Raw genomic sequence first — 21,019 nt, 5'->3', positions numbered from 1 at the left:
TTTACCGTGTTGTCTACTTAATTGCAAGAATAGTTTGATACCTGTTTTTCTTCTCCAATATAAATGGTGCAGAGTGAAGGTGGGGGAAGTTGGGGGATAAACACAGATGGTTTAGGTTTTGTGTTGGTATTTCTTATTTATAGCAACCATTAACCAACCCTGGTCTTAAGGACGATGCTGCTCAAATCCTAATCCAGAGACAGTTACGTGGAAGTAGTGACTGAATTAAAACCAGGTCCATGAGTAATTTTTAAATCCCTGTAGTTCCTGATCCTGCAAACACTTTTGTACCTGTGGACAGCTTAGTGGGAGGCAATTGCTCGTGCATTTTGAACGCGCGTCCTCTACAGAAACGCTGTCCAGGGAGAAATCCTCTGGGACGTAAGGGAGTCGAGGGCAGTGGCAAAAGGTGCAGAGTAGTTCAGAAGTTGTTTCTATTTTATATCTTGCTGGTGAATTGCCCCCTGAAAATGCAATGAAATGCCAAGGACGATGCAGCTGAGCAGGGCGAGGAAGGGGACCACGCGGCTGGTTCACGTGTAGCTGATGCGCAAGTCACCTCTGTGGGTTGACTGGGTAGTTTAGTGCTTGGCTCCTCTCGCTGTGCGCCAGCCTGGTGAGTTAAAGTCACCCCGGAGGGGTGTCCTTAGGAATTCAGATTTCGGGAGCCAGCGGGGCTGAGTGACAGCTCATCTGAAGCCTGTGACGGGAGGAATTAATCAGGAGAGGGAGGGAGGGAGGGAAGGAGGGAGGGAGGGAGGGAGACATGGCAAAAACCCAAACCTTCAAACACACCCAATTGACCCATCTCATCTTAGCATGAAACTTAACGAGTTACACCCACTCTGAAGCAGAAGGGGAATGAAACGCTGGCGCTTCCTCTTTTCTGTTACAGGCAGCCGGGGCTTGGGAAATACAACAGGCAAAGATGTTTGTGCTCTTGATGATGAGTGGTAAGCTGCTTCACAAACGACATTAACTTTTACTTGCGTTGTGTGTCGCTGGGCTGGGGGAATGAGAATAGCTGAACAGCTGAAGTTCAGCTAAAGCTGGGAAAACGTGTTTGTGGGGTGTAGCATTGTCGTGTTGTCTCAGATGCCGTGTGTCCAGGAAGCCCCGTAAAGCTTTCCTCTCCTAACTTATGTCTTTCCCCAGCGCGGATGGAGGTGTTGCTTTCTCTGAGTTGCATTTAATCAGGTTGTCGAGTGTTGTTTGCTTTTTCCAGGGTTTGTGCCGCTCACAGGTAGCAGAAGCACACCGGGTTCATTGCAGACCCTGAGAGCTCAAACGGATTGAATGGGAGCTGGGGACTTAATAGCTAAATTCCCGAACAGAGAAAATGTAGTATCGTGTTACTTATTAAAGATGCTTCCCTTCTCCAGCTGTCTCGCTTTATTTTCAGTAATTACAGGTTGCCATGCTCTTTAATTGTTGAAAATGAGCCCCGTGAAAGGTTTCAACTTGAATTGAGCTCTGTTAGGTGTTTCTGCGAGGTGGGGAAAGCTGAAACGTCGTGAAGGGCAATGCTGCCGTGCTTTTCAGCAAGGTTGGGATGGCTGGGTTTGGTGGGGTCTCGCTCTGCCTGAAGATCTGATATCGCTGCAGAAGCCGGGGCTGGGGGAAGCTTTTCTGTATCGAGTTGCTCATTTTTTGCTCTAGTTACTTCTGCTATCACTTACCAAGTTATTTTATATACCGGTTACTATCTTTAAATCTAAATTGCCTAATTCTTGGGTTGGTGACAGGAAATGTGAGTACAGAGCCCTGGCCCTGCAATTACTGTGACTAAGCATTAGGGCTAATAACCAAGCCGGCAGCGTTGTCTCCCGGCCCTGCTCTTCCCCCAGTAGCTGGCTGCCGTCGAGGGGCCGGCTTGCCATCCTGGACTGCTGTCTTCAGGGCTGCTGTAGAAATGTCAGATATGGCTTCTGCTTCCTGAGGGGAACGAGCTCGCTTTCCAATGGGCAGGGTTCAGACCTGATTCAGAGCTGCGCTGCAACCCATCAGCCATGAGTAATCCTCCTGTGCAGAGGCTACGTATAATGCATACCTTTTTGGGGGAATTAAGTCACGCTGTAGCTGTTGGAGGTGTTAGTTCTTTAATTGTTTCATTTAATATACCAGAAACCCATTGTCAAGGTGGGTATTAATTCCTTTGACGGTGTTTTCATATTGCGGGAATGATTTAAATTTTCACGTGATTAGTGCTGTGGAACGAAGCAAGCAGGTTTTGTGGGTGTCGGTGGGTTGCTTGTTTTTCCCCAATCTGTTTGGCGTTAAAAGTGATCTGTGCATTGTGAAAAATGTGTGGAAAATGGCTGTGTTAATCATGGCAAATGGAGCTAAGGAATCAAGTGCCGAAGTGTGGTGTGCCTGGTTGCGCTTCCTAGGGGAACTTGCTCTTTAAAGGGTGCACTTCTGTTTTTAAGAGGGTTCCAACTTGTTTTGAGGCAGAAACACTTTATTTTTCCAGAATGCCTGTCGGAAAAAATCTGCCAAACCGCAAATTTGCATCATTTAAGCGTTTGCATGAGCTTTATGCTTTTGCTCTGGGAAATCAGTGGTAGGACTCCTGCTGGTGTCTGCGGTGTAGGAGAGGCACTGGTTTTGCACCACCACAGCAGTGGGAGCAAGCCTACTAGACATCGGTCTTCAGAGCAGACTCATTTATCTTTAAATGAAGTTACACATTATGGCTTGAATTGTAGGTAATGGCTGTCTGAAAATGAACCCTGAGGAAAAAATAGATAGTTTTCTGCAGGATCAGTTGACCTGGACTGGCCCAGCATGGGGTTCAATGAATGTCCGGGCATCCTCCTGCCAGAAGCCAGGATGGGAGGATGGGGGTAAACAGAAATGGGAGCTCCCCATTTGGGACAACAGGCAGGTCTAAAGCGTGGCCTCACCGTGTGTGTCAAGGCCCCGTGGCATATGGCATCAGCGAGCACTTTATTGCTCCCCCTTCATTTTGGGTCTGATTAGTTAGCCGGTTCCTGTCTTTTGCCACGCTGTGAGGATTAATAGCGCAAAAAAAAGAAGGGTCTTTGGCAGGGGGAAAAAAGAGGTCACTGGAATAAAATACCAGCTCCTAAAAAATTTATTTAAAAAACCCCAACAAACAATGAAAAAGTAATTGTGGCATCAAATCTTTAAAAGAATTCGGCAAGAAAGAGGTGACCTCACTCATATGTCTTTCTCAGTATTATTTTGTTAAGCCAGTGACGGTGCAGTGTGTTCCAGTGAGTTTTATGGCCCAGTAATCCATTGCTGGATGAGGGGAATGCATTATTTATAGATTAGAGTGTTTTAACATCCTAGCATGGGGTTGTTTAAGGAGGTCAGAATACAGAGTAGTGGAAATGGGATTAGCCCAGCTGTGCTGCAAACAGTGCAGAAGCAGGGGGAAAAAAGGGAAGTTATCATGTAAATATTTATTATTTTTATTGTGCCTCGCAAGGCATGGGTCACAGAAGATTTAGGGGTTTTTAGAACCAGAATGCAGTTTTTCTCTTTATTGGTTGCGACATCTCAAATTTTAATTGAATTGTAAACAAACACAAATATCCTTTTTCCCTGGCTCAGCAGGCTTGCTCTCTACTGCTTGCTTGCTCTCTCAGTGGGATGGTGTCAAAGGACTTGAGGAAGGGGGAGCATGGGCGATAACTAACAAACCCCTCTTCCTTCCAGGGGGAAGCTGTTGTGTTGTCCCGCGCGTGAAGCCTCCCTCTGCGCTCCGCTCCGTGCGCACATCCTGGAAATACAGCCCCGCCGGCCGGTGCTGGGGCTGGTGCGAGAGGCTCCTCGTGGGCAAATGGGTAGTTAGTTGATTCACTGCAGAATGTTTTTAATGTAATTGCTCTTTGAGACTTCCAATTACGCTTTCAGTAAGAGTTGGAATGCAATGTTCTCGGGTAGCTTAAAAAGCCCTCGTAAAGCAGAGCAAATAAATGATCCCAGCAGTCATTTGCATTGCGCGCAGCTGGGGGCAATGCGAGCTGAGGGGTCCCCTGTAGCTGCCGTCCTGTGCAGGCTCTCTGTGCCCAGCCTTGCCTTGGCTCAAACGCAGCCCTCACGGGCCGCTCAGGGGTCTTGCTGCTGCCGGCGCCCACAGCGGTTCCTGCTCTCCCTCGCTGTCTTCGGTGGTCTTCCCAGCAGCGAGCCCTGGGGTGGCAGGTTGGAGGTTAGCTCATGGGAGACCAGCAGTCGATAACTCTTGCATTTTCTACTCTTGTCTAGAGTTGGTCTAGATTACAGGGTAATTAAAAGCTCAAACTCACAGCGACGTTAACGGAGTTTGCCAAGCTTTAGCTGGGCTGCAGGAACTGTGTGCATGCTGTTAGGAGCACGGCAAATGTGCCATGGTGCAACTTCACCAAGAGTAGCATAAGATAAATCGCCTTACCTTGCATTGCCATAGGTGTACCTGAGTTACAGCTAATGAGCAGTACCTACGTAAGCTGACTTGGCCCTGACCACAAATCACGTTGCATATGTACACGCTGCTGTAATGGCACGAATGTTTGCAAACGGGGACACTTCTGGAACAGTTTGGGTCTGTCAAAAGATCAGGCATATGGATTACTCGTGGACATAGGAATGCGTGAAGGTCACGGTAGGTGTGCTCTTCTGCAGACGTAAGGGGACAGTAGAGGTGGTGCTGGAATTTGGAACTGGCAGGCTCGGTTTCAGGATTAGTGCAAGAAAACACCTCACTTGTTGAGGGGATTTTATATTGAATAGTAAGTGCAGAAACAGCACTTGAATAGCATCATCTTTGTGAGACAAGTCTTTTTTTCCTCTTCTCTACAGCAGTACTTGCAGCACTAGTATTGTTGCCCAGATGCATTTCAGCTTATGGGGGCAGTCACAGGGGGCTGTGCAGCTGCCGGCAGGACAGGCAGGGGCTTAGGAGCACGGCAGCTGCCTGGCAGAGGTGAGTTGGTTCTGCTGCACCGGCCTCTTGCTCCATGGAGCCAAAGCCTCCTGCGTGCTTGGAGAAACATCTCTGTCCTGTAGCATTGGAGCTATTGGGGCAGCTGTCCTGGGCGCTGAGGGTGACCCCCCTGAAGATAAGGCAGCGTAGGGCACCAGCAAGTCATAGCTGCAGATGAATATATCATCGGGGGAGTTGCCAGACCTTGTCTGGAGCACTTTGTTGGAAGCCAGAAAGTGGTGCTTGGAAGCCTATAAAATAGCAGAGGTAGGAGGGAAAAAAGAAAGCGTGTAGATTTTGCATTAATACCTGCCTCCACCATTTTTGGAGGATGTACAGAGCTGCTTGTGCCAGTCTCTCCTTCCATATACTACGTTGCCGTGTGGCTGCTGAAAATACCCTAGCAGCTGTTGGGCTGTTGGTGAGAGGGGGCTTCACAGCTTGCACTAGAAACTGCTGTAGCAAACTCTGAAAACCTGATGTCGTGACTTTCCCAGGTGAGCAAACAGCGCTCTGTGGTCCTGCAGCCCAGTCCTTCTAATCTTCAAGTCAGAGGGAAAACAAATAAGCCTTCTGCTGTCTGCTTCCCAGCTGAAAATTGCTTTGTTATTCATTTGCATTAACCTGGGCGGGGAGGGTATATTCAGAGTGTGCTCCAGGCCCTTAGACATTGAAACAGAGACAAAGACTCCAAGACTCCCCATTGCGCAAGGCCACCGCCGGGAAGGGAGGTGGGAAGCTGCTGGGCGCAGCTGTCTCCCTGTGCCCAGGCACGAAAGGGAACCAAATCCTGGTCGGGACAGGAGGGATTTTGATCAGGGTCTGGGATGCGCAGGAGAAGGAGTATTTAATGGATACTATAAAACAAAATTCACGTGAACAGTACTGCTTGATAGACATGTTTCTTGCATGTTAACCGATACACCTAGCTGGAAGAAACTAAAATGATTTTAACAGCCTGCATGGGATTAAGCTAAATATTACCAAACCCCCCAAATCCAGCGTGTTGAAGGACATTAACTGTGTGGTATAAACTTCCGAACCTGAAATTAGTGAACACGAGTGATCAATCTGAGTTTAAAAGTATGACTGCTGTTTGCCAGTTCCGTGGTCGTAGCAAGTGTCTGAGAAGATGATTTTTGGGTTATCCCAGTCATGGGAAAGCTTCGTCTTGACGCTGAAGTCTCGTCTCCAAAGGGCTCAGACGCGTCCTCGCCTGTGCCCAGGTTTTTGCACGAATGCTGGCAATACCTGGAAGACCCAAAACAGAGGTTGTCCATTGCTCCTCGGCTGCAGGGAGGCTGCTCGCCTCCCTTTGCATGTCGCTTCCCACCTCACCTGGTGAGAGGGGGGAGCCGATGCTCGAGGTTCCTCTGCAGCTGGAGGGATGCCGTGGCGTGGCATTGCGTGGCACGGTGTGGCGTGGCTGCAGCCCAGGGGTTGTTGGAGTCGGTTCACTGCCGACTGAGTGCTGCGGGACTCGAAGCATTAACTACTCCCAGATTTCCTGGGGGGGAGGTGGATTATTAAGTGATCACTGCAGGTTTATGCAGTGAATTAAAGTGATTACTGAAAACCTTTGCCAAGCATCTGATGACTTTCACTGTAAGTGATGTGTAATACATGGCCAAAGGTTGTTTTGGTTAAAAATTACTAATGTGCCTTTTTTAACATTAACAAAGGATCCTTTTTTTTTTTTTTGCACAACTGCAACGATGAAAATGCTTTTTTATTTTTTTTCCCCTTAAGTGGGAGGAAAATGGCATTTTGGTTGACTCCTGTGGCATCCCAGAATGGAGTTAGCAAGGTGCTGCTGTAAGAGATGCGAACATAGGCAGCAGGCACCAGAAATGCACGTAGTGTTGGTGTAAGACTCGAGGCAGAATACAGAAGTCAATTCAGTTAGAAGTTGCAGGATGAAACTTGTGACAGAAAAGCTGGTGGGAGTAATTTCCTCGCTGCTTTTATTTTTTTGTTTTTAAGCAAATCAATCCTAATGCTTTAGTAACATCTGGATGATTTCTTGGTAATCTTTTTCTGGGAAGCACTTTTTTTGTGTGTGTACTTTGTTATGGAATGAAGAATCACTGTAATTTATCAGCCTGTTTTTTTTTAAATTTGGAAAGTCATACTGTTTGATATGTTCCTTCAAGCTGTCATTCCTGGAGGCATATGAATGAATGCATGACATTTCAGCTTCTGTTTACTGTTTAAAACATGTCTTTATGCTTGACATGGTTACCTGAGCAAACCGTCAAGTTTGGAATTTATGTTGTTGTTGGTTTTTTTTTTTTAATAGGGAAATTAAAAGGAACAGGAGATTTTTGAGGAGGAAGTAGATGCAGTCAGTTGTTTTGGGCCACTTGGAGTGGGTAAACCCGTATAAATATCCAGAGCTCCATGAAGACTTTGGACCCATTGGCAGCATCCCTGAGAGCCCCTTGTCCTTCCTTGCCGATGCAGCTGGCAGCATGGGATGTCCCCCGTTGCAGGGGGACAGCCGGTTCCTCTCTGCTGAAATGTGGCCTCCAGCCTTTTTGCAGTAAGGGGGTGGAGGACAGAGGAGGGCAAAGTTGCACATCCACAGGGGTACTCAAACAGCTGGAGTCTGTATTTTGAAATAACATTAAGTAATGGGGGGAATAAGCAGAACACGGCTGTCTGGGAGCATGAGAAAACCGTGGTACCTACCACAGTCAGCTTTTGATTCATGCTTCTGGGCAAGCAAAAAGAAAGAAATTGAGGGGTTTTTGGGAGTGTGGCTTTGAGAGTAAAAATGTCCGCAGGGCTGGGGGTGCTGAGGCTACGTCTTTGGGAGAAGGGGCAGGATTATTTGGAAATAGAGGCTTTGCAGGGAAGGTCTACCTGCAGCGTCATTTGGGCTCACTGGGCTTCACAGCTAACAAAGAAACCTTGTGTTTCCGAGGACTTTACAGCTGTCCTCGTTGGGATCTCCTTTTCCAGGGAAAGGTGTTTGGTAAGGGGGCAGGGAGAAGCTGGCAGCGAACGGACTGTGGGGAAGGGCAAAGATTTGGGATGGGATGGGGCTGGAGGCGAGAGCTAGAAATAGGTGTTGGTCTCTCTGAATTGGATGTATTGGCCAGCGCTGCAGGTGCTGGAGTCTCATCGGGTGTGCATTGGTTAGTCCTCTGGAAAACAGGAGGCTGAGACACTCTGCCTGCCGATAGCCTGGTTTCCATTGTCAAATGGTGTGGATTGGTGCCCCCAAAGTGTAAGTTGCCATATGCAAGGGCAGCTGGGATGACTGCCCCGTTGCATGAAGCATGGGAGAGCTTCTAGCTTCCCCCGCCAGCAACAGATAAACGTCAATGAAATAATTGACGAGCCTGAGTCTGTGATGCTATGGATAACAGCTACAGCTCTGTGTGAGCTCCAGGACCAAAGGATCACATATCCTTGTGGGACTGTAAAGCAGCTGAGAGCTCCGGTTTCAGTCCATGCTGGAGCTTTCAGATGCAACTGCAGTGTAAATACAGCAGGGTCCATGACCACTTCTCAGGAGGTGATCAGGGTGGATGGTGTCTCAGAAGAAAAACATTTCAAGAGAACATGCCCCTTGTGCATATGAAACACAGATATAACAACTTGCAAAACGTATAGGAAGTATGTCAGTGGAGTATGCTATTTTTGCCTAATTCAGCAACATAGAACATCAGAGAAATGTGTCTTGTGAAAGTAAACAGTGAAGTGCTGTAACAAATGTTTGTGTGGTGCCGAGTACAAATGTGCAGGGGAAAAAAGGTTGAAGCCTTTGAAGGTTAATTGAAGGAGCCCAGTAAAACTACAGCTCCCAGACGGTGAGTGGTCAGGCAGGCAACACTGCAAATAAATCTATTAAGAGAAAAAATAACATCCTATTTACTAAAATGTGCAGAGCTATTGAGATAGCATGATAATAAAAGGTTGAGGATACTTTAGTATGTGGTTGACGTAGAGTAGCAAAGAGCTATGAAGTTGCTATCAAGGGATGGCACCTCATTCCTCGGAGACTGGCTTTCCTTCCAGAGGTGCCAGCGGAGGCTGTGTCAGCTCAAGGGTTGGGGGGTCGCTTTTCAGCTGTAGTCTTTTTTGGGGAGGTAGACCCTTGTGCTCGTGAGACAAGCACGTAACACTAACTTAAATGTACTGAGTGAGGTTATGCAAGTAAACCTTCAGGTTCCTGATCTGTATTTAGGGCTTTGCTGGATTCCTTTCCCCCACCAAAAGCTTTACTTTTAAGTTGGTTTCACTGTTGCTTTTCTGCAGAGATGAAAGGGGGAGTGTAATCTGGTGGTCGGAGTAGGAGATCGGTTCCTGCCACCGATGACTTGCCCAGAGTTCAGCCACATTTGCTCGGTGCCTCAGTGCCTCTGTCAAGGAAGATGGCTCCTCACACACAGATTTTGTGGATTAAGGAACGTTTACAAAGTTTTTCCAATATTTGTTGCATCTAGTTTGCGCATTTCCAGTGCATTTTACCCCAAGTTGTTTTAGCCTAGATCTGTTGTCTACAAGAGGAACAAGAAGTCCGAGGAATTGCCTTTGGAGTCAGTTTTGGGTTCAGCTGACCTCATTTCCAGAACACAGATCTGCCTGCCAGCCCTTGTAAAGACATGCACCCTTGCACTGGGATGGGGTCCTAGCTTGAGGTCCAGGGTTTCCTGGGGTCGGAGGGGCCGGATCCTGCTTGCCACCAGAGCCTGCTCCAACCTTGCCATGCTTATCCCAAGCTTGTGGGTTGGCCATCCTATTTTTGAAATGGTTTCCCAGCCCGTGTTGCCTGAGATGGCTGGATACCCACCATCCGACTGGGATTTTCCTCAGCACAGCGGGTTTAGGAGAAGCACAGCTGGCCATCCTTAGCTTGCCTGTAATTTAGACAAGATTACAGGCGAGCTGCAGATAGCCGGCTTTTCAAGAGCAATCACAAACCTGCTCACCAGAGTGTACATCTCACTTTAAACGTACCAAGACCAGCCAGCTGCGGAGAGCTATTTCTGTACAGGAATCCCTTTAAAGTTTAATGCACTTTCTGCTCATTGAACCCCAAAATGAGTCACTTAAGGGAGCGGCATCTGATTTTTGAAAGCTCTGCCCACCTGTTGCTTCCACTGACTTTTCCGTATCATGCTTTGGTGCTAGATTATTCAGAGAGAGAAGTAAAACAAATCCATCAGAGTACAGGTTTTAGCAGCATGTAATACCGATGAGAAGGAATTAAGGATTAAAGCATTTTCAGCAGGTATTTAAAGTTAAACTTTTACCAAATTCTCTTAAAAAAATTTGTATTTAAATATGGGAAGATAAAGGCTTTTAGAAGGTTTTACTCCTCCCAGAGCTACTGATTCATTCTCTAAATGGCAATAAAATTTCTTGCCTCACTGCAATCTGCAAAAAGATGTTAGTCACATCTTAATGTTACTCAGAATTTGGTACAGAAGGGAGAAACGGCAACTTCATGCCTTCCTGGCAGCGCTTGCTCTTCGCTACCTTCTTTGCACCAGAAAGTACCAAAACTTCTTGCCATGAGTTTTTTAGCAAAATTCTCTGGGGGTCTCAGAAGTGAATACATTTGTGTGGAGGCCTGTCCAGCCTCTCCGCTCGCCCGCTTTCTCAGCTCCCTGCTTGAAGGGCTTTCAAAAGCCAGGAGGGTTGGCTGGGTCGAGCTGGTGGGTGCTCAAGGCTGGACCCACCATGCCTGCAGCTTAGTGAGGCTCCCAGCCGGAGCTCTTGAGAGGCAGAGGTTTAGGATGTTGGCAAATGAAAGTAATTTTTTACTGCTAAATCTGGACCAAATTTCACGTTTAGAGTCTCTGCTGGTAAAAATGACAGAGCAATAAGAGGATTATCTTTGTCCGACCTCTCTTTTTTAAACCTAATAGATGAACACCAGAGGCCAGGGATTCATGTTCCACCACGCCTGACCTACAATTTATTGCAATATTATCTCAAAGTAATTGAGTAGGTCCTACAAGTCTGTATATCAGACTAATTCTGATTGTCTCTTAAGGAGGTGCATATGATTCCTTTCACTTCATTTTAAAGAGGCTGTTTATGTGAAGCAAAATGATGTGGTTTTTGATGCTCTGATGAAATCATGCGGTGTTGAGCACAGTCCCTTCTGTCTAACTAAATATCTGTCACTACCACGTCACCTGCTTGAGCACCTCACTTATATAAATGGATTTATTCTGACTTTATTTCAATGATACAGGAAAGTAATTTCTGCATCTGTAAAGGGAGATTTGAGACGCAGGGAGATTTAAGATACTTGCCTGTGAATCCGTGGAATTAAGTTTGAGAGTGGAGCTCTCATCTTGTACCTTCACTATAAGATACAGCCTTCGTTTAAGCTTCACAACTGAATAAACTAATAAGCCTGTCAGAAAGCCTGGGTGCTGCACGCCAAAATTCGTGGCTTGCAATTGAACAGAATCCTCTAGAAATTAAAAATTTAGAAAAAAAAAAAGGGGCCTCGGCTCTAAAGGCACATGCCCTTCTTTGAAAAACATCCCCCACGCATCTGATCTGACTGTTCTCCTAAAATCTTGTTGAATACGTGAAAATAAGTGACAGTGCTAAGTGTAAAGAAAACAACAGGAACATGAACATGCCCGATGTAAGTACTGCAGGTTATTTCATCAGGCTAATAACAGAAAATAGGTCTACCCGATGGGACAGCATTGTATAATGTTGTCGAATTTATTCAGCAGTACAGAATGTGATCTGAAATGCTACCTGTTAGCATTAGCTGTTTCACTGTAAATCGTGGATTTGAAGACTTGGGCTTTCTGATTGTTTCTGGCCGAATGTGATTATCTCAATAGCTACACTTGAAAGCTGTTATTTTATTTTCATTATGACATGGTAATAGTGCTCAAAGGATTAAACATAAATGTATGTGAAGAACTTGACCCTAAGAGTGTGAGGCAAAATTGTCTGCCTGGGCCGGGTTATCATGATTTCATACAGAAATTGAGGGGTTTTTTGATTAAATGACCATTTATCCTTCCAGCTTGTTGCAGACCAGTGCAGATAGCCATTTTCTTTTTGCTGTTGTCAGGGATGCGTACGCACATTGGACTGTGCCTTTGGAGTTGGGCAGCCAACTCCTGAAGGCATGGGGATGCTCAGAGGGCTGAGCCAGTGCTGCGTCCCTCTGGAAATGCCTGGAGATCCGTTGGCCCCTCAGGGGAGAGTTTCCCTGCTTACGGTGGGGTTTCCCTCGCATCCTTCAGCACCGTTGGTACCAGGAACACCAGTGGAGTTGATTTACCTGTGCAAAGGAGATTCAGCTGCAGCAGCAGAGGTCACCTGTACATTGATGTCACCGCATCTGTGTCTCTGCAAAATCACAGTAGAAATGACTTTTTTCTATTTTACTGCCAGAAAGGTTATATGGGGACCAGAGTTTAGGTTTCTTCATGCCTCTAAAGTTCCCACTAGCTGGTAAGAGTTTGGAGTGTGTGCCGGAGTAGCCACAGGGCCATACGATCCAGCTGGGGCAGCAGCTGTGCGTGGAGTGCTTGGTTTGAAAGCGCAGGAGAAAAGGTGGCTGAGGGTGTTGTCTTCTGTAATAGCAAATTAAACTGGGCACTGAGTCACCGACTGCCCGCAGCCATCCATACCGGTCCTCTATTGGAAGTTACCGCCCCTGCAGCAGCGATGCTGAAATACAGCATTAAGCCATAGGCTCAGCTTGTACGCCCGGGTTAAAATCAGAGCTGTGCGCTTGGGTACACCCATGGGGATGTTTTAGCCGCCGCACCCTAACCAGCCCTCCTGTTGATATTTGTGGTCCCTTGCTAATAAGTGAAAAGATTAAGACAATGTGATGAAATCACAAAATGTAAGAGTGAGGAGAAAGGAGAAAATCCTGCCATATCTAAATTTCATACCAGTAAAATTTTATATTCATAGTATTTTGAATTCCACTTGAATGATGTGATGAAGTTCTTTTAGATGTTCCTGATGGAGCTAACACTACAGTGTTTTTCTTTGCAGCAGTGTAATCCATAAGGCTGTACCAGGTTTTTCTTCCAAGTCCTGCAGGTTATTCTTTTGATTAAAAATGTAGTAAATTTAAGTGCTTTTTTTAGTAAGAGAGGGTTGGAAATGTTCTAAATGCAACTCTCTGTTAGTCCAACACAAGATCATTTTAATTTAAAATCAACAAATGTTTCAGATGGGCTTCCATAACAATTATTAGTTTTTAATTATTTCTGCCATTTTCCCTGATTAAAAATGGAATTATTACTCTTCTCATTCTAAATCGAATTCTGATTACTGACTTGGCATGTAGAATTGCTTCCTGATTTCTTTCATGAAAGGCACTATAATCACCTTGGAAAAGTCGGATGGCTGTTGCATCGATGTTTCTAAATGGATTTGGAAAATATTGGTAGAATTTTGAGGTTTTCGTTAAGGCTGGTCTAACAACATATTAATGTATTTAAGCCTGATGCCAAAGCATCAAGTTAATTTGTGTGACATCAGTCACAACTTTGTGATCAATCTAGTCCAGGATGTTTGGTTATCACGTCAGCTAAATTAAAATTTACGGTTAGCTGTCATGATATCGAATGTGATTTATCCTGATTTATTCTTCTCTATATGCAAATACAAACATACAAACCCATTCCAGTGCGCATAGCCTGTACTTTTGTGCCGTGGCTTTCACGTCCCTAAAGCTGTTCTGGAAGAGCCCTAAATCCCTTAGAAGTTGTCAGTGGGCGGCTGTGGCCGTGCTCTCCCAGTGCCCCCCTGCAGATTCCTACGGGCTGCTGCACAGACCACAGCTCAAAACCCACCGGAGAAGCTTTCCGAGGCGTTTGAACATGCGGAATTGAGATATCACTTCTGTGCCATGGGATAGGCTGGCTTTAGTGTTTGAAATAGTTGCTTGCATACCTCCAGGTAGTGCAAGGACGGTCCTTGTGAATTATATATTTTCTGTAGGAATTTATCAACCTGTTACACATGGCACAGCAAAGGAATCAACAAAATTAACAACATTTTTGGGTTTTAATTTTATGTTAGTACTAAGAACTGTGTTCACTGTTGTTCAGTTTTGTTACTTAATGCTTGGCTTATATATAGGCTAAATTAGAAAATATGTACAGTGGGACATCTTATTTATCTGTTCACGCCAAGTGGCATTCTTCTGAATATTTCCCTCAAACTCCATTAATGAATGAATTGTGCAAAATCACCCACGGGAGACAAAAAAATTCTTTTCTGTTTCATTTTGATGGATAGCGTTTTCAGTGAAGACACTGCAACAAAACATCTAAGTAGCCTTCTTATGGGATCAACAATTAATAATTCAATTTAGTCCAAAGTCACTGGCTGACAGGTTAAACTGAGAGCTGTCCTCATGCCTCCATTAATCTTCATCTGAAAGTTCCCTGGAAGAAACGCTAGCCAGGGGATGGCTTCATTGCTGATAGACGTGCTAGCTATCCTCGCTTCGCATTGATCCACGTTTCAAGCTGCTCACTTGAATTGGGGGCTAATTCTGTCTGGAATTCTGCATAATTTTTTAATCTTGTTTCTTTTTAATAAAGTTACTTGTCAGGGTGATATCTGAAATAACAACCTTGGTGTAGCATTGTGGGACAATACTTAAATTCAGTCACATGAGTGTTCATATAAAAACATCCCTTGAGTGTAGTGGGAGCCAACTTACATTACAGCAGTGCTGAGCTTTGCTCAGGTCTCGTATTGTAACATTTAAATGTCTTCCTTGCGGGTGAACATCAGATTTCCGTGGGGGAAAAGAAGATGGATTCTGGAAAACTTGCATAAACAAATTACACTTGGCAAGCGGGACGCTGCTGTGTTTTCCCTGTTTCTTCGAAATTCCAGTAAAAAGGTCTCTTGATGATGCAGAAATATCCCAGCATATAAGCTTGGTCAGAAGAAACTGGGAGCCAAAGCAGGGCCATACCTTTTCCCTTTGAAGCGCCATCCCGCCTGTGTTTGCATTTTCTGTGTTTTTCATGATGTATTGACAGAGAAATGTCAGGATAGGTTTCCTGAAAACAAAGGAGCGAGTGAATAAAGTCTTTTACTTTATTGTTCCCTAAACTGGTTACGGACCTTTTTTTTCCCCTAAGCCTGTTAGGTTGGGCTTTAAAAAACAGAGCCCAAACCCCAAACAATACAGTAAAACAAAAAGCGCCGAAGCAGGTGTTGGCCACTTGTTAAGACAAGTATAGGACTCATTTCCTTTTCAAAATGCGGTTGGAAGTCAGGTTTTAAGGAGGAAGATCAAAATGGAACTACTGAGCATTAACTTACAAAGTTGGCCCGTGTCCTAAAATTGCGTATTTACATGCGGCGTTGTAAGAAGAGTGGGTTATTAACCTTGCTGAGCTCCTGCGAGCGCATATAAATCCCTGCACAAAACCTTCCTTGAGTTTTCCCAGCGTTTTTGCTTGTTAGGAAGATTAACTGCAATCCCTTTCTTTTCCCCTCCCTTCCCAATATTCCAGATCTCATTAGCTGCCTTATGGGCTGGGTTTTTCTCAATGCTTTGTGCCTCAAATTAAGCACCGGCTTTTATGAATGGCTCTGAGAGATGCACTTGTATTACTTGGCAGAGAGTTGGCATCGCTTTCTGCCTGCCCACAACTCAATTATTCTTGAGAAGATTTTTTTCCCCGCCAGTGTATGCACTTCCATGTTGCAATATTGCTTAGAGCCATCTAGGTTGGATTTTTTAGGCATTTCAGTAGTTGCTGAAAAATGGTCGCAGCGTGTTGGGTGCGTGCTTCCTCCGGGTGCTGCAAGAGTTGTTTGACCGAAAACCCCGAACCCAGCAGCCTGGCATGTGTTTGGATGCATGTTTGGCTGGAGCTTCCCGCATCTCCCAAGTAAACAAACACTTTTTTTTTTTTTTAAGTTAACCTCCACGTTCAGATTTCACCAGTGCATTTTTCCTCTTTGGTATGGGAGGCGTCAGCAAAGGCCTCCACCGAATTCGACGCTGAGGCCACGAGAAGTTGTTTCCTTTGAAAAGTTCAAGGTGCCCATTGTGTAAAATGTTTTGCAAGTTGCGTTGTGCTGGGAAAAGTAAATGGCGGGGCAGACACTGCAAGCTGGAGCGGAAAGGTACCCTGCAAAAGTGATTATACATTCCTTTTCATGGTTTGTTGTTGGGTTTTTTTTTGGTTTTTTTTTTGAAGAGGCAGAGAATATGTTCAGGCATGTTAAAACCTGTGTGAGGAGCGATAATCGAGTGCCTCCCTCCTTTCCCACAGTTGGGCGTAGATAAGACACACCAAACTTCGCGTCAGGCTTCTTTTGCTGGCAGCCCTCTCCCGCGGGGGCCGCTGCATGGCCTCTGCTTTGGGACGGAGAGGGGCGAGGTGCTCCGGGGGCTCTCAGCCTCTTTCCCTCCGGAAAGCCGGCGGCACACAAGCAGCCCTGGTACCCGTGTGCAGCACCGGTGCCCGTCCCCATCCCCATCCCCGCGGTCTGCCTCCCCCTCTCACCACGGTGCTTGCTATTGACCCCGGGTGGTAGAAACTGGTCTCAAACCACATTTCCAGCCGTCGCTGTAGTAGTTTATTTGTTTCATTTCGAAACCATTGCATGCACGGCTGGTTTAAATTACTTCTCCCTTGCGACCTGCCGTGCTGATAAGTGGTCAGGCTGAACAATATCCCGCATATTAATTGCTGCAGTGGGATTTCGGTTGATGCTTGGAGGAGCGTCACTCTTGTTTTTAATGTTGTTACTCTTCAAATGTTTTCATTATCTTTAAAAGGGTTTTACTGCCTGCGTATATAAGTATTAATCTAATAATTAAATCTGAAATGAACCCTGAAAGTTAGTGAATCTGTCTGAAACACTGCGAACAAAAGGAGCCCGTCAGCTTTTTGTATCTTTTATAAATATAAGCCTCCAGAACAAATGAACAGACAGAAATCCCACAAAAATGTCACAGTTAATGGATTTACTGTTTTCTACACTATATAAGATTACAGAAGTAGCTAATGAACTACTGGTAGCTAATTGCAACCTTACAGATGTCACCATGAGGACGGTGTAGTGGATGCTGCAGCGTGTAAGATAGGCTGAAAGCAGCAATGATTTTTCTCCAGCCTGTGCTGCCTTCGACTCTCGAAAGTTTAAAGCAATGAACACTTTTTGCGGAGGAACAAGAGGGTTTGGTTGCTTTTTGGGTATCCTGCCTGAACGTATCTGCTGTGGGAATTTCAAGTATTTAAAAAAATAGATATATAAGATGTTAACAAGGGTGTTTTCAAAATGCTTTCAGCAAGTTTTCTGTGAAGCATACTCTTTTTTTTCAAATGGGAAAGTGAGATGTGCTGCCCTGGGACTGCTACCTGGGGCCATGCTGGGAGCCGGCAGCTGGAGAGAGCAGCAGCGCTGCCTGCCACTGCCTTTGCTTCCTCCTCCTTCTCCTCATCCTCATTGGGGCCATCAGGTCTCCCAGGCAGAGCAGGGAGAAGGGAAGAGGGAAAGGGAGAGGGAGAAGGAGAAGAAGGAGAAGGAGCCTTCCCCGCAGCCAAAACCTGGTGGGGCAGCTCATGGGAGAGGGGCGAGTGGAGCTGGCTTTAGAGGTGCAGCCTGCCTCGTGAGGGGTCTGTGGGCCAAAGAAAACAGTGCTAAAAGTGACTGTAAGGAGATGGTTCTTAGAAAAAACAGAGAAATAGCAGCTTGTTTTTCTGAGATTTTCTTCCTTCTGTTCTTTGCTCCTTTTTGCCTTTTCCTCTTTCGGTGCGAAAGTAGGTGCACAACACAAATGAGAATTTCCAGTTGCAACTCAGAAATGGCGGAAGCTGGGCTAAGCTTTTTGGAGCCTCATTACTTCTTTGGCGGCCTGATCCAGAGCCCATTGAATTAATTTTCCACTGATTTCACTAAGGCTTTTGGGCCGGGCACAAGGCGAGGCGTTTAGGAGAGCTGCTGCTTTCTGCAGGCGGGAGGGTTGCTGGGTCACTCATGTGGCGGCTTGTTCCAAGCGAGACCGATATGCGTAAGCTCGACAGCTTCCTTTTGAGGGAAAGGATGGTGTCAGCACCGTGGAGGGAGACGCTTTTTCTTCCCCTGACAGACCTGAGGTTTCTGGCCACCCTTGGCACAGCCAGAAGCTGGCAGCCTCGCAGATGGGAAGCGATCGGCTGCAGTATCGCAAAAAGGAGAGTGTTTGTGTTGCCGCGTGTCGCAACAACCGGAGGCTGCTTGGAGCAGCCTGGGTTTTGCGCAACAGGGGCCAATGTAGTAAAGAGTCACTTTGCCCTCCTAGCAAGCTGAGAGCACCAGGGCTGGCGGAGGAATGACGAAAGGCATCGCGTCGCTGAGGGCAGGTGCAGGAGTGGGGTGCAGCAAGGCCAGATAGGTGTTAAGAGCACATCATGGTGTGGTGCACCAGCACAGCCTCCTCCCAGTGGTACAGAGACTTCTTCATGCGGCTGGAGCTTATGCCAGCAAAAAACAGCGTTTTTGCTGGAAGAGTTTATTCTAAGCTTGTTTTTCTTTGGGGCGGGAAAAAAAAAGTGTTACTATAAGTCATGTCACAGTTTTGCTCCTATAACTGTATTGCAGTGGCCTCTGCAGGCATAATCAGAGGTCATGCTCCATCAGATTTGTGACTGACTTAGCTGTGCTGCAAATACTTGTAACTTAGGTCTGGCCTGAATCTTGAGACGGTGCTTAGATTTCTGCATTGCAAAATGCTGTCTTTCTCCATTTGATCTACAGAGAATAACTTTTTGGCAAAGATTTTGTAGGATTTGAGTTGGTTGAAAACTGTAAATGATAAAGTGCAAAATACTGGCTTCCCCCCCCCCCCCCGTTTTCATTCAGGTATCTCAACTCTGAAAAGGGTTGGAAAGAACAAGTAAACAAGAGGAGGAGGGAATTGCATTTGAATTATTTTGATTTCCCTCTCGGGTAGCTTGAAGGGATGTGCAGCCCATCAATGCTGAGTGACAAGGTGATCTTTTAAGTTGGGAGGACTGTCTCTGATGGCAAGATGTCCAGAGGTTACCAGAGCATCTGTAGGTGACTCTGTACTAGAGATCTGAAAGCTTCAACAGTAAAGACCTCTGAACCAGCATAAAGACTACTCTCCTTCAAAAAGAGGTGCAAAGGCTGGTGCAAGCACTGCAAAACTAAGGAGTCTTTGTTTGGCTCAATTGTAAAGGTGTCCTTCGCTTCTGTCTTTTGGCCCCTCTTTAAAGGGGTTCCCTTTAAAATTCCTTTTAAAAATGGCAGTAGGCTTTTCTTTGTCTTTGAGGTATATCCACTTGCTGCAAAAAAGTAAGTTACTCCTTCTGCCCTAGGTCTGTAGGATCAGTGTGGAGGTATGGTGAGGCTGTGGCTGCTGGTGGAGTGGATGGCATGGGGGAGTCACCTCTCCCGGTGGCTTTGGCACAGGAGGGAGGAACCATGTCTTTCAAGAGGACTGAAATTCAGGCTCCCTGATATTATTTTTAATACCTGTTTGAGTAAAAATCACTTTATCCAGTAACACAGTGGGACCTGTGTGCCATACAGGTAACAACAGTGCTGGGAAATTATTGCCTGCAGTTTGGAGATGGCTCCCTTTGTCAGATGCCATTCACGTGAATTCAGGAACTGTTGTGAGCTCAGGTGGGCTGAATAATTCACTTGTAACGCAGGCATAGGTGAATACAGTCAGTGTGCCCCTCAAATACACCATGTGCACATTTACTGCAATTTTTATTTTCATTTGGGCTGGGAATGATGCCACAGAAAATATCAGTAGCTTTCTCAGCTACTAAAATCATCTACTACTCTTTAAATTTAAAGAGGGAACTGGTTATTTTCTTTTAGGACTATTTTGGGCCACATACCAACGTGAAGCATTGAAATGATGGAATGACACTTACTACTGCTGAAAATATCAAGTGCTGTGTAGATTTACTGTGTCTTCGTTTGATGGTGTGCCTGATATTTCACCAACCTGGCATTTTTGAAGAGGTACAGCTATTGTTTCGTGAGATGTTTGCATTTCTTATGCATACTTTAGAATTCCTTAAAAAAATCCCACTTAAGCACATTGTAATATTTTAGCACCGTATAATGTTTCGTTTATGTGACTATACCCCGCAGTAACTGCTACAGGTAAGAAAAATATTCTTCTTATAAATATTAAGGCAGAACATTTTATTACTGACCTTCTTTTATAAAAAAGGCATTGAACCAGAGCTGACAGTAAGCAGTTTTCCACCAACGTGCTTCAGTCAGGCGGCATCTCTCTAATAAATAGCTCTAGCGGGTGACTTTCCAGTAATGTTTCACTTAGGGCTAGGCAATCAATTTTTCTTTTTTTCTTTTTTTTCTTTTTTTTTTTTTTTTGGTGAATGGCTTATTCACTGAAATGTGGTTTGTGAGTTTGGGACAGCTAAGAAACTCTGGAGCTGGTTATAAGCTGTGGAAAGCGATAGTCAAGTGATACTGTGTCACTGGAGCTCCCAGGCAGGATTAGGAAGACGCGCGGCAGGATCTGAGACTCTGAGCAATCACTGCAACCACAGATTTGACTTAAACTCACTCACTATTTTCAACTGCAAACTTAATTTTCCAGATATATCAATAAAATAGAGTGGTTTCCCTGCCCTCACCCCTGCATGCATACGTGCACCTGCATGCTTCTTTCCATCTTATACCCAAGAGGATGTCAGTCCTCCAAAACCAGGGAGGTCCAGATGAAAGTCCTCTGCCTGGTGACCTTAAAATCTCCATTTTCCACTTCTGTGGGAGGCACCTTCACAGGAGGTTTTCTTGAGTTACTACATTAATGGATGCTCCTGGAACAATTGTCCTCAGTTTGTCTTGTAATTAGTTGCTTGTGCTTTTCATATAATATTTAAATATTGAGGCACTAAGAGAAAGTGAGAGCTTGGTGCTGGAAAATTCCCGCCTAGGATTAGGAGCACCTCTTATTGCTCTGATGATACCTTTTGAATTGTTTTCAAAATAAGAAGAAAACTGAAGCTGCTTTTGGCTCTGTCTACTCTGTAGGATGTCAGGAGCTCAAAGGTACAAGGCTCACAGCCGGCCATCCGTCAGTGCTGGCTTTGCACG

At 45.5% G+C, this 21,019-nt stretch overlaps 1 protein-coding gene across 19 annotated transcripts in view; it reads left to right on the top strand.

Moving 5' to 3' along the window:
• TIAM1 (TIAM Rac1 associated GEF 1) overlaps positions 1–21,019 on the top strand; it is a 191,008-nt gene that overhangs the window by 71,637 nt on the left and 98,352 nt on the right. For 6 of the 19 annotated variants that reach the window (XR_008578961.1, XM_054839340.1, XM_054839210.1 and 3 more), the window contains exon 1: positions 846–953. The exons of 11 other annotated variants lie outside the window; for them this stretch is intronic. Coding sequence is in view for 5 of the 8 variants with exons in the window: in XM_054839340.1 (XP_054695315.1) it covers positions 929–953 (25 nt within the window). In the remaining 3 variants the exon portion in view is untranslated. Of the gene's footprint in view, positions 1–839; positions 954–19,790; positions 19,913–21,019 lie in introns of those variants that run through there. 2 more of the 19 variants (XM_054839229.1, XM_054839276.1) reach the window with 2 other exon arrangements.

Source organism: Grus americana, chromosome 1, assembly GCF_028858705.1.
Source record: "Grus americana isolate bGruAme1 chromosome 1, bGruAme1.mat, whole genome shotgun sequence".
Taxonomy (NCBI): domain Eukaryota; kingdom Metazoa; phylum Chordata; class Aves; order Gruiformes; family Gruidae; genus Grus; species Grus americana.
Note: the sequence above shows the minus strand (reverse complement) of the source record. Positions and strands in the feature narration are given on the sequence as shown.